This window comes from Chiloscyllium punctatum, chromosome 4 (assembly GCF_047496795.1).
Source record: "Chiloscyllium punctatum isolate Juve2018m chromosome 4, sChiPun1.3, whole genome shotgun sequence".
Lineage (NCBI taxonomy): Eukaryota > Metazoa > Chordata > Chondrichthyes > Orectolobiformes > Hemiscylliidae > Chiloscyllium > Chiloscyllium punctatum.
Window position 1 is genome coordinate 37,525,096 of NC_092742.1, and position 14,240 is coordinate 37,539,335.

A 14,240-nucleotide genomic window follows, 5' to 3' on the forward strand; every position below is an offset into this window, starting at 1 on the left:
GAATTCAGCCACAAAGCTTTATGCAATTTCAAATATCATGCAGTATCATAAATATTAAATGATAGTGAGAGATTACAGAAATAGAGGTTGCATTCAATGGAAGTTAGTAGGTTAAGGTGTGATTTGATCAAAGATTTCAAAATATTAACAAGACAAAATATAACAGACACAGGAACAATTTCCAGTACTGCAGTTAGAGAATCTATCAGCATGGCAAATAGTCTAAAAGGTTAGAGCTAGACTTTTTGGGAATGAAATTGGAGAACAATTCTTCATGCTTAGGCTGGTAGAGGTTTAGATCCTGTGTTCTTATTTTCCTAAAATTGTGTAAGGTATGATTTGAATTTTTTAGAGACAAAAATAACTGAAATTGGCATTTAAATTTGCTTAACTATTCCTATACTGAGTAAGGTGCCTTGATCACTCCCTAGGAAATACAATGGTTCTTACAAACACTTTGAATGGTTTGTGAGGTGCATTCCACAAAACACAATGGCAGAAACAACTTATGGTATGTTATGGTTCGAGCTGATGGTACTAGTGGTCAAGTCAGAACCCAAAGTAAAACCAAATCAAATCTTTTGCTTTTGTTTAATTAATTAGCATGGCGATTAGTCACTGAAACATATTCACACTGGACTCCAGAGATTCTTTCACAACAGCACAGACGTTTATTACACAAAAGACAAAAGAACAAATGATATAAATATAGACGTTAGTTGAAATTATATTAAAACACGCAAAACAAATGTATTTCCAAACATGATGCAATATAGAGACTCAAAAAAATTACATCTCTATCTCAAATATAAGTTTCCACTGACTTATTATCGCTTCTTTGAAATGGACTGTGGAGACAATCTGATGAGACAGATTCCAAGTCTGCTAGGATGAACTTTTCAGAAATCTGAGAACCTAAACTTTCTCAGTTTCTAATAACCTGTAGATTTCTAACCAAACACTTCTAGTTCAGAAACTTCACAAATTAGCCCTTGCCTGAGGTAACTGGTTCCCTGATCTGCCCAGTACTCCTCCCACAGAGAAACTAAACTTGCTTCTGAACTCAACTCTGGTATTTTCTAAACTGAATTGAAAAGTTTGCTCTATCCTATATTCTTCTCAACTGAAAACAAAGCAAATGATCTCTAGCTAACACAAACCAACATGTTTCCATTAGTATCACAGGGGTCTGCAGTCATTACTTTTCTAACAAAGGCAGGTTTAGATCACTATTCTGAAAAGATTTTCTGACTTTTTAAAAAATCTGCATCTATTTTGAAACCAAATTCAAAAACTGCAATTAGTATATATAAATTACGCATTTTTATCACAAATGCCTTTGGCATACTAGACTATAATTCATGTTCTCTATCAGATGTTCCTACGAGATGTAATGTTTTGTGACCAGCAAAAACAGAATTTATAAAATCTAACATATTCTGGTACAAATAAGTTATAACTTTGAAGGGGCTCACTTTCAAGGTCGAAGCACATGAAAGGGTGCATTTTCCTCACTACTAAAACCTCTGACTTTACAAGTAATAGGTCAGGAAATCAATGAAATTATCTTTACAGGTTACTCCCAAAAAGAGTTAATTAAAAGTCAAGCCACAATTTGGTATTCAACGGGCTAAACTGAAGTTTTGCATGTATGGTGATTTTTACTTATAAAGACAGGAGAATTCTTTTAAGAATTCCAGGTTCACACATGTATCTTTATGACAGCAAAGGTAACAGCAAATTTTCACATACAAAAAAATTAAAACATTAATATAAAATTTGAATATGTTGATGCACAAAACTGAAATGCAGGTGATCAGGTTTACTTTATTTGAGATGCATATTTCCTATCATATTTTTGTCAAGAGATATTTATCATTATTTACTTTTGAGGAATTATATTGGTTATAAGTGTGTGAAGGACCAGTTCATAATTAAAAAGAGGAATGCCTACTTACTTCTTTTGAGATCTTAACTTAGAGAGAAACTATTATAAAAATAATTCAGCTGTCATCCAGCCTTCAAAGTCTGGAAATAGGATTAACATTATCATAACCAAGCATAAATATTTAATGAAATCTTATTCAGTTGTCATGTTGGGGCAGCATGGTGGCTTAGTGTTTAGCACTGCTGCCTCACAGCTCCAGGGACCTGGGTTTGAATTCCACCTAGGGTGACTGCTTGTTTGGAGTTTGCACATTCACCCAGTGTCTGTGTGGGTTTCCTCCAGATGCTCTGGTTTCCTCCCACAGTCCACTGGTTACAAAGGCACAACAATGTCTCTTCTTCCTCAGGCAGCTGTGGAAATTTGGCATGACAGCAAATACTCTTGCCAACCTTTATACTCTTGCCACCATTGAGAACATTCTGTCTGGATGTATCACTACCTGATATGACAACTGTACCATTCAAGATCGGAGACGGTTACAGAGAGTGCTGAACTCTGCCCGGACAATCACAAAGGCCAACCTCCCATCTATCGAATCCATCTACCAGGCCCACTGTCAAGGAAAGGCCACCAGCATTCTCAAAGATCCTTCCCACCCTGGCAATGTTTTTCTACAACCTCTACCATCAAGCAGAAGGTACAGAAGCCTGAACACACACACACACCAGCTGGTTTCGAAACAGTTTCTACCCTACTTTTGTTAGAATACTGAATGGACTCAAATTCTTAATATTCGCCTGTACCCATGTTTTTGTTTTTGCCGCTGCTTACCCATTTACTTATCTATGCTACTTAACTCTGTGATCTGCCTGTATTGCTCACAAGACAAAGCTTTTCATTGTACTTTGGTACACGTGACAATAAATTCAATTCAATTCATGTGTAGATTTGGTGGATTGGCCATGGTAAATTGCCCCAGAGTTTCCAGGGAAGTGCAAGCTATGTGGATTAGCTATGGGAAATGCATGGTTACAGGGGGATGGGCTACTCTTTGAAGGATCGGTGTGGACGATGGGCCGAATGGCCTGCGTTCACACTGTAGGGATTCTATGATGTCCTTGGATGTATTTTTCAGTGTGCAAAAAAGGAAAAAAGCAATGGTCATCCATCAAAACTTAACAGGTCTGATGTACAAGAATCAGATGAGTAAAGTATCTTTGTTTATTACAATAACAGGAAAGCAAACCTAAAACACCAGTGCAGTAATGTTCTATTTCTGACGTTAGCCTCTTTTGACTGATATTTCCAACTTATTTGTTGAATACAGACCACTTTTTGAACGGTACCCATTCTCAATAAGTACTAGATTGGTACTTCCCAAATACTTTAATATTAAAATAGTGAAAGTGTTCATCATATTTAGAGACTTAATATTTTGTGTTAAGGTCTAGAGATGTCTCATTCAGCATTAAAAGTGTTATTGCTTTAGTATCTTAGATTTTGATATTTTACATTTTCCTAGTATATGGCTTCATTGATCTGCTCAAGTTACAGGGGCCAACAAGTCATGTGAGAATACTACGGAAAATTTTCACGTTGGTACAAAATTAGAAAGTATTCCTCTTGTACAATGTAAACAATTTGGAGTATATTAAATTTGGGCAATATTAAAAAGGAATTACGTTGTTGAATTGCTGCATAATCAAAACTAAATACAACAAAATGCTTGTACAATTATTAACATCAATTAACAATTCCTTGTCACTCCTATTTTGATTCACAAATTTGAGTTTGCGACCTCCTAAAATAAATGCTCTCTGTAGAACTTCCTCCTCTGCAACATTAAAAACTTCGATCAGCTGTTATCATCAATGGAAAAGGTTCCCACTGGGATTTTTTAGGAAATCAGGGAATGATACAGTACAGAAGAAGGAGGCCATTCAGCCCATTGTGTCACACCAGTTCTTTCAAGGAACTCTCTAGTCAGTCCATACTCTTTACCCATATCCTGACAGTGTTGCTTTCTCATGTATTTATCCTATGCCCTTTGAATCCTACTACAGACTCAGCATCTATCACCCTTTCAAACTGTGCATTTCTAATTCCTAACTTCCGTACTTAGTGCATAGTAAACATTTATTTTGTCTCTGATTCTTTTGCTAATACTTTAAACTGTTCCATTTTACGACCTTTGAACAACTACAAACAGTTTGTCTTCATATAGCCTACCTAAACCAGACAAAATTTCTCCTTTCTCTGGTTTAAGGAATTTTTTGGCGTAAATTTAATCCCTTGGATCATTCCAGTAAATTTCTTCTCTACCCTTTCAAAACCTTACCAACTTTCCTGAAGTATAACATTGGGATGGAAATAGTATTCATGTTGTCATAGAAGAAACTCTACATGCTATTTGCTCCTAAGGTCGATTAAACCAAGAATTCTTCATCAAGAAATTGAGCAAAATAAAGGATTAATGGATACCAGTTGCTGTATGATTATCTCCCTTACTTGATTTAAGATTATAGGGAATTTCAGTCAAATGTATTCCCTTCTGAAAGAACAATAACTGGATTTGTAACAATTAACTTTCTATTATGACTGCATTGAAACAATTGTTTGACTTACCTCATTGTAAAGATTTGAAGTTAAATCTACTTAGTATACCAATATACTGTATCGCAGAATAGGACATTCTAGGTTTACATCTGGTTTCAGCAAGTCTGCATGACACAGTTGGAGATAATGAATGGCCTTCACATTCTTCTTGGCAGCTACTTATAGAGAAACAGTATTTGTAAAATTCTAATAAAAAATAAAACACAATCTGTGCAAGACTCAGGAAGATGTGAGAGGTAGCTTTTGTAATGCAGCAGTCACTTACAATGAACTTGGATTAACGACTCATTTAGTCAAGGTTAAAGTAATGCCTTAGTAACTGTAGTAAAATATATACTAGATCTCAGAAATGTAGCATAAAATATGCACAGTGCAGAGGAGCATTGATTTTTCAGGGAAAATACCCAAAAATGTTTCTGTTGCAAACCTTTGTTATAGTCAGTAACCGACTCAGCGACAAGTACAGGCTTACATCACAAAGATCAAGAATTCTGTTATGATCCATGAATGTTAGCTGTGTAATTGAGAGAATTGCAAGCACTACAAATTAATGCCATCATCAAAAGCTTTTTCTGAATCTTGACTTAATGTAGATCCACTTTGATCATATTCAAGTTCACAGCTTTCCTTAACGTCAACAGTATGAAGAGACACCACAAGATTATCAACCTCTGTCAAATCTGTTGTTCCATCAAGATCAGTGCAACAGTCGGTGGAATTGTATGGATGGTCCACAGACTGTAAATCATCAGGGTTTTCTTCACTATTTGAAAACAGGCAATGATCTTGTTCTGTGTGTAAAACATCCTGAATTTGCTCTCCATAAATTGCATCAAGATATGTGGTTCCAGCAATGCTACGGTCGTAACAAATACTTGCACTAGAATTCCCAAGCACTCTAAGATTCCATGATTCTTCATTTTCATTGTCAATTGAAAGGTTAACAATAGTACCAGTATCTTCCTTCCAATTCTGTGCAAACTTAGGATTTTCCAAAGAATCAGAGATTTTTAATTCTAACAGTTTAGTATTTGTTAATACTGGTTCACAACCACTGGTCTTCCAGTCTTTTTCTGGTTTAAAGCCCAAATCTTCTTTTAAAGCATCCAGCATATGACGTAATTTCTGCTGCAAAATTAAGACAAAGAAGTAGATTACCAATTTTAGTATTGAAAGATTTTAGATCTGTTTAATTTAGTAAAATAAACACATTAACACCTATATGAGGTGGGATTTTATTGGGATGGTGGTGGTCCTGACAAGCTAGAGTTAAAAAAAACAAAACAATTCCTAGCAATTTCTGCTTTTGAAGCTGGAGTTAACCCTGCCTCAGCTGTTTGGAAAGCACCAGTAACATTTTATATCCATTTTCCAGCTGAGTTGCTGTCAGATTCCTGACCTTCAAGAGCTGCAGGTCAATCAGAAGGCTAGCAGCTCTTCAGTCCTAGTTGTGTCGTTACAAGCAATGAAGCAAATGGAGTTTTAGGCCACTGTGCTCAGATAAAGAGGTCTCAGCAATGCTGTAGGATGTTTGGTGATGACAGGGAGTTGAGTTGCCATGGGGGCAGTATTTGCCACAGGAGATTTCTTGTGAGCCAGAAATCACAAATTAGGAGGCAATAGTCTTATTCCTAAACCCATAGGTAGGCTGCTAGATTTTAAAAGGCAGTTTACAAATGTGGCAGAGCACCCATCTGCCACAACAAAAATGCCAACAATGACAGGACAGATCCTTAAGTGGCCACAAACGCAATTGGTCACGAGGAAGGAATGCCATTCTTTATGTTCCATGCTGCTAACAGAATATTGGGGTAGCAGAAAATTAAGGAACATACAGACTTGCACCCTCTCCCAATTTTTGTGGTCTTTCCTCCCCCTATATTGCAGGTTTCATAAAAGTCAACCCACTGAATTAGCAGGTATAGGAATGTAATTAAGTGTGTTAAATGTTCCTTGACTAATTCCAGCAATTATAACTTCTAGATTATTACAAGATACTACTGGATGTAGGTTTGCTCGCTGAGCTGGAAGGTTCATTTCCAGATTTTTCATCACCCGAAATAACATCTTCAGTGCGCCTCCAGGCGAAGCACTGTTCATGATTCCTGCTTTCTATTTATATGTTTGGGTTTCTTTGGGTTGGTGATGTCATTTCCTGTAGTGATTTCATTACCTTTTTTTTCTCTGGGGTGGTAGATGGGGTCTAACTCGATGTGTTTGTAGATAGAGTTCCAGTTGGAATGCCATGCTTCTAGGAATTCTCATGCATGTCTCTGTTTGGCTTGACCTAGGATGGATGTGTTGTCCCAGTTGAAGTGGTGTCCTTCCTTATCTGAATGTAAGGATACTAGTGAGAGAGAGTCATGTCGTTTTATGACTAGTTGGTGTTCATGTATCCTGGTGGCTAGTTTTCTGCCTGTTTGTCCAATGTAGTGTTTGTTACAGTTCTTGCACGGTATTTTGTAAATGACATTAGTTTTGCTTGTTGTCTGTACAGGGTCATTCAAGTTCATTAGCTGCTGTTTTAGTGTGTTAGTGGATCTGTGGGTTACCATGATGCTAAGGGGTCCGAGTAGCATCTGGTAGGGTGATGAAACGTCTGGAAATGAACCTTCCAGCTCAGTGAGCAAACCTACATCCAGAACCTCAACCTGAGCTACAAATCTTCTCGAAACTTGACAAGATACTACTGCTCAGGAAGTAGCATTGTAATAAGTTAATTTTTCAATTTGTTTTCAAGAGGTATTACAAAGTGCTGTGAATAAACATCTTTATGAAAATTCAATCAAGAAAGTTTTTTTTAAAGAAAACAATTCTGAAGCTATAAAATTACATTCATATATTCAAAATGTAAGTTGGTTTCAATGTGGAGAAATAAAAAGAGAACACCATAAAACATCAGATACATGATCTTTGAATGTTGGCACTTGTAAGATATATGATGTAAATTTAGTTGTTGTAACAGCACGGTGGCTCAGTGGGTAGCACTGCTGCCTCTCAGCGCCAGGGACCCAAGCTCGATTCCACTCTCGGGCAACTGTCTGTGTGGAGATTGCATTTTCTCCCCATGTCCCCATTAGTTTCCTCTAGGTGGTCTTCTTTCCTCCCATAGTCCAACGATGTGCAGGTTAGGTGAATTGGCCATGTTAAGTTGCCCATAGAGTTCAGGGATATACAGACTACGTGGATTAGCCATGGGAAATACAGGGTTACAGGCATAGGGTAGGGAGATGGGTCTGGATAGGTGTGGACTCGATGGGCCGAATGGGCTGCTTCCACACAGTAGGGATTCTATGATAAACTTTGTCATTCAGTAATGGCTAAAGTTAGAAAAGTTTGCACCAGGGTTGGGTTACGTTAACAAATGAGCAATTGCATTGCATCAAATGTTTCATAGAATCAGCTTGGAACACTGACAAAATTCAAGCTTAACCTTAAGATCTGAATTTCCTTGATTTTTTGAACTAAAAATGGGAGTTAGGTCATTCTCATACCAGTCAAATAATGCAAATGCTCAGTAAATAAAAAAAGAACAAAGTAAAGCAATGGTATGACCAAAGTATATTGTGCATTGTGAAGAAATTATCTGATTTGCCCTCACATTCTGCTGTAAATGTAGTGATGGGCAATATTAACATTAGCTCCCTTAACATATGAACTAGATGTGGTTACAAAGCACTGAAAGATTTAAAAATTATTATTCCAGCTGTGGTATCTACACATATGTTGATATCACAGGCACTGCTGTGTCTAGGCTAGTACTGAGCAATCCAGTGACCAACAGTGTTGCATGTTTTCCTCGGCAGGAAAACATGCCCCCAGTGCAAAGGGGTCTGAGACCTTTATACCTTCTGGTCACATGTTATGATTGATATCAAGATCAAGTCTCTTAAAGGAATGTTCCATACTTGCTTGAGACGTGACCTTCTGTTATAAACAACTGATAGGGAATGCAGATGATTGGAAAACTGCTCATGTATATACCCTTCTTCAAAGTGTGAAGGAATCAAAAAAATGCGAACAAAAAGCCAGTTAGCTTAACATCCGGCATTGGGAAAATTATAAGGGATGCAATAGGTCTACATTTAGAAATACAAATTGTAATCAAGCAGAAGCAACATACCTGACAAATTTATTAGAACTCCTTGATGAAGTAACATGCAGGATAGATAAAGATGTAATATATTCAAAAGTCATTTGATAAAGTATTAGACAGAAAATTATTTAAGATAAGAAGGTATTGGAGGTCTTATATTGTCATGGATAAAGTACTTTTCAGAATGGAAACGTGTAAGTAGTAGAGTGCCTTAGGGATCAGTGCAGAGGCCACAAATATATGCAATATATACAGTAATGACTTCACACTGAAAGTGAACATAATGTATCCAAGTGTGTGGACAACATAAAAATAGGTTGGAAAGCAAGTAGTAAGGACGCCATAAAGAGTCTGCTGAGGAATTTAGACAGTGAGTGAGTGGGCAAAAGTCTGGCAGAGGAAATGTGGGAAAATGTGAGTTCATGCATTTGACAGGAAGAATAAAGAGGTGAATATTATTTAATGACGAAAGATTGCAGAAAACTGCAGCACATAGAGATTTGGTGTGTTCATACATGAATCATAAAATGCTAGTAAATACGTTTAGTAGGTAATAGGAAAGGCAAGTGGACTACTGGCTTTTATTTCAAAGGGAATTGAGCATAAAACGAGGAAGCTCTCGCTAAAATAAAAATCAGAATTGTGGATGCTGGAACTCTGAAACAAACAGATTGCTGGCAAAACTCAGCACATCTGACAGCATCTGTGGGGACAGTGGAGTTCACATCTTGGGTCCGGTGACTCTTCATCAAAATCTTACAAAAATTGTATAAGTATGGTTTTGATAAAGAGTCATCAGACCAAAGCTGTAAACTCCACTTTCTCCCCACAGATGGTGCCAGACCATACTTAGAATATTGTGAACAGTTTTGGTCCTTTTATCCAAAACAAAATTTATTGGTATCGGATGCAATCCAGAGAAGGATCATTAGATTGATTGTAGCTATGGGAGTTTTACTTATGAGGAGAGATTAAGTAGGCTGGATTTGGATGCAATGGAGTTTAGAAGAATGAGGGAAGATCTTAATAAAATACAGAAGGTTCTTAGGGACTTGACAAGGTAGAAGTGGAGAGGTTGTTTCTCCTTGAGGGACAGTCTAGGACCAGAGAGCATAATCTCAGATTAAGGGGTTGCCTGTTTAAAACAGATATGAGGAGAAATTTCTTTTTTCAGAAGGCAATCTGTGGAATTCAATATCGTATAGAGCTGGGAAAGTTAGTTTTTTAAAGTGTATTCAAGGCTGAGATGGACAGATTTTTAATCAGTATGGGTATCAAAGATTATGAGGACAAGTCAGATGTGGAGTCAAGGATCATCAGATCAACCATAATCTCACTGAATGACTCAATGGGCCTAACAGGTTATTTCTGCTCTGTCTCTTTTGGTCTTACGGTCCAGTACCTTTCTCTTTTCTAGATTTCTTCTTTCCTTAAACAGGACAAGCTTTTGATTTTGTGGGGATTGGTAGATTTTGTAATGAAATGTAATTATTAGCTACTTTGACATAGTGATACTTATTTCTCTAAATGGAAATACAGATAATTAAAAAAAGGGGTAGAAATTGGTTTCCTTTGCATCCTATCTTTGAGTTTCGAATGTACTCAAAGCACACCAGTTAAGCAGTGAGTGGCCTGTTACTGCTATTCCCAGGGATTGGTCTTAATACTAAAATTGCAGCACATAGTTTTCAGGTATTTAGTGTAAGTGTCTAAGGTAGTTACTAACATATTCAAAGAGCTCAAAGCCCATTCAAAAACAGCTTTTAGGTATTTTAGGCCTCTGGATTCTTCATTGGCAGCCAAATAAAGGTAAATCTTTTCTTTAAGAAATATCCAGCAGAATCAGGAGAACTCCCAACTTCATAGACATAAGAAAAATGCAACAAACATTACCCACTGCTATATACAGCTTTATTTTGACTTCACAAAAGCCTTTGACTCCAAACAGCAAAATCTTTGGAATATTTGCTTCAAATTTGGCTTTCAATAGTTTTTTTTTGCCATTCTCATCTTCTCCTTAATGTCTTGCAAGGCATGATCCTCACCAACAGGAACAGCACAGACCCGTCACAGTGAACTGAGCCTATTCTCCACAGTTTCTAAAAGTTAGAGGTGATCTCACTGAAACTTACAAAATTTGTACAGGGCTGAATAGAATAGATGTGTAATAAATCTTTCCCTTGGATGGTGAACCTAGAACTAGGTGTCCCACTTTAAAGATAAGGAAAGGCTATTTAAGATTGAGATGAGAAGGAATTTCTTCTGACGGGGCGGTGAACCTTTTGGAATTCTCTCCCTTAAAGACCTGTACAAGCCTAACCTTTGAGCATGCTCAAGGCAGAAATCAATAAGATTTCTGCATACTAATAACATTGAATAATTTCGGGATACAGAGGCTGAATGGATTACACCTGCTCCTATAACCTATGCTCTTTCTCAGAAAAAAATAAGAAAATGAACAAATTGCTGAGAAAACTATGGTCCTTTTTCAACTTACTCTCACAGCACAAAACCTCTCTATTGACCAACATCAATGATGAGATCTTGAAAAACAGACCATTTTCCATATATTGGGAGCTTCTTTTTAACAAAGGTGAATATGGTGAATATATACCCAGTAAATATATACCCTGTTTCTTCTCATATGACAACCCTGCCATCCCAGGAAACAGTCTGGAGAATCTTAGCTGCATTTCCTTTCCTTTCCTAGGTAGTACTACATACAATACTTCAGGTAGATGGAAAATAAATTCATTATCATCTCCAAAGTGCTCAGTCTTCAGCATTTGAGAGGTGTGAATTTCAAACTTTGAGACAGTCATCAAACCATAGAAAATAAATGTATGGTATATCCCACCATGGCTGATGGCATTGATCTCTAAGGTTACGGTTTACTCTGCACTCCTACATGGATAACTCAGGAGTATGAAAATTTCAGGAACGCAAATTTCAAAGGAATGAGAAATAAATTGACCGTAATAGTCTAGACTTAACTGTTAACTATAGAAAACTTTAGACAAACATTAGGATGTATTAAAAAAATGTTGTACCATTGCTACATACTAAGTATACGCTCCTAAAAAGCAAAGGGGACACTTGTAGTTCTGCAGCCATCATGGGCGGCACGGTGGCACAGTGGTTAGCACTGCTGCCTCACAGCGCCAGAGACCCGGGTTCAATTCCCGCCTCAGGCGACTGACTGTGTGGAGTTTGCACGTTCTCCCCGTGTCTGCGTGGGTTTCCTCCGGGTGCTCCGGTTTCCTCCCACACTCCAAAGATGTGCAGGTCAGGTGAATTGGCCATGCTAAATTGCCCGTAGTGTTAGGTAAGGGGTAGATGTAGATGTAGGGGTATGGGTGGGTTACGCTTCGGCGGGGCGGTGTGGACTTGTTGGGCCGAAGGGCCTGTTTCCACACTGTAAGTAATCTAATCTAATCTAATCATTAATAAATGAGGGAAGAGTCAGTAACAAGCTAAAATAACAATAAGTGTAAAAGAAAAGATGCGATCCAGTAGATTAGTGAAGCCATTAAAAAAACACAATGGAGGAGAAAATTAAGAAATAAGGTGCAGAAAAAGAACCAAACATAATTTGGTAACAAAGATAGCATGGTGGCTCAGCAGTGCTGCCTCAAAACACCAGGGACCCGAGTTTGATTCCACCCTCGAGCGACTGTTTGTGTGGAGTTTGCACGTTCTCCCCAAGTCTGCATGGGTTAGCCATGGGAAATGCAGGGTTACAGAGATCGGGTAGAGGAGGTAGATCTGGGTGAGATGCTCTTTGGAGGATTCAGTAGGCTGAATGACCTGTTTTTATATAGTAGGGATTATATGAATTCAGACTCTGGCCTTTCTAAATTCCCAGTCTAAATTGTGTGGAGACAGCCTAGGATAGTGCTCCTGGCACACATGTTCAAACCCCATCACAGTTGTTAAAACTTGAATTCATAGAACAATACAGCGATGTTGCGTCGACCTGTGAACTATTCTCAGCTCGTCCCCCTACACTATCCCCAAATCATCCAAGTGCTTATCTAAGGATTGTTTAAATCTCCCTAATGTGGCTGAGTTGACTACATTAGCAGGTAAGGCATTCCACGCTCTTACCACTCTCTGCGTAAAGAACCTGCCTCTGACATCTAACTTAAATCTATCAATTCATTAATTAAATCTGGAACTATCTGGGCATGGTGTAGAATCTTGCACTGAATAAAACAATGTTTTGCAGGCTTTGTAAAACCTCATACCACACATCACATGGAATTACCTCTTCCAGATCTCCTCCTAGACAGCTTGAATAGAATCAAGTTTTTTTAACTTGTAATGAAAACATAAGAGTTGAATAGCATGCTGACAAGTTGTCATGGATCACGTGTGTTTATTTCATTGAAATACAGTGAGTAACTAATAGCTTCTGTATCCTAGGACAGTCTTAATACTAATAGCTATAGAGGAGAAAGGAAAATAAACAAGCATATGAAATCTATAGTTTTTTTGCCCTTTTGATAAAACATCATTGTATGTTTTAAGAATGTTGACACCTGGAGGTATATACTCACTTCATTTAGTCGATGTCTATTTTCTTCAATGCGTCGTTCAAATATTCTTTCCAAAACACTGAATAAACAACGAAAACACCTTATGTTAATTAAGATCTGTGCTTTATCACCCCTGATTCAGTCTGAAATTATTAACAGCGTTTTAAGTTAAAAGGTGATTTTAACACCAAGTTTTATTTTAAAAATATTAAACTAGCTGAATTAGATGAAAAAAATCATTATTATCCTGTTTTAATATCAATGCTGAATTTTTTTCTTTATTCAATCACATGATATGGGTGTCGCTGGCAAGGCCATCCGTAATTGCCCAGAGGGCAGTTGCGAGTCAACCACATTGCTATAGGTCTGGAGTCACATGTATGCCAGACCAGGTTTCCTTCCCAACCGGATGGACTTTTCCTGACAACTGACAATGTCATGGTCATCATTAGGTGCTCAATTCCAGATTTTCATTGAATTCAAATTTCACCATGGCAGGATTCAAACCCAAGTTACCAAAACATTACCTGGGTCGCCTGATTAATAGTCTAGTGATAACATCACAAGGCCATTGCCTCCCCATTGTACACATTGGGACATTTTACAAGGAAGCTTCCAGAAATGCTATTGAAACAAAGCTACTTGTTATTAGTTTAGTGTTCATTTATCAATAGTGCAGTACTTTTCACTTGATTGATGTCAGAAATGCTGCAATTCATGAGAGTTGTTGTATCTCTTAGTCTTACTGCTACATTGGCATAGGCAATGTGGCTGGCTTCAAGTTAAAAGAATTCTATCACCAGGTATCCAAAGTGTCCATCTTATTCAGGCTATCTGCTTAGAAATTGAATTGTGGTCTTATGATTATTTTCCCTGTAAAATTTTACTGCTGTGTATAGCAGTCTTTCCAATACTTGGTACTTCAAATTTTTTTGTGTAGCTATGCATGTATAATACTTCTCATGAAACAAGTCTTGCATGGTAGCTTCCAGGCTTCTGCATGACTATGCTCATACACAGCTTAGCTAAGCCCTGCTTTTGATGCAACTTGGAGCACAATTCATGTTTTAGGCTTTAATCAGTTCCAGTAGCAATGGAAGAG

At 37.6% G+C, this 14,240-nt stretch overlaps 1 protein-coding gene across 7 annotated transcripts in view; it reads right to left on the minus strand.

Moving 5' to 3' along the window:
* Positions 1 to 648: 648 nt before the first annotated feature.
* LOC140476196 (spermatogenesis-associated protein 7-like) overlaps positions 649 to 14,240 on the minus strand; it is an 84,726-nt gene continuing 71,134 nt past the window's right edge. For 6 of the 7 annotated variants that reach the window (XM_072568410.1, XM_072568407.1, XM_072568408.1 and 3 more), the window contains 2 exons: positions 13,160 to 13,217; positions 649 to 5,632 (listed from right to left, as the gene is read on the minus strand). In XM_072568410.1, the coding sequence (XP_072424511.1) occupies positions 5,045 to 5,632; positions 13,160 to 13,217 (646 nt within the window). In that variant the 3' untranslated portion in view covers positions 649 to 5,044. The remainder of the gene's footprint in view (positions 5,633 to 13,159; positions 13,218 to 14,240) is intronic. The other variant, XM_072568404.1, reaches the window with a different exon arrangement.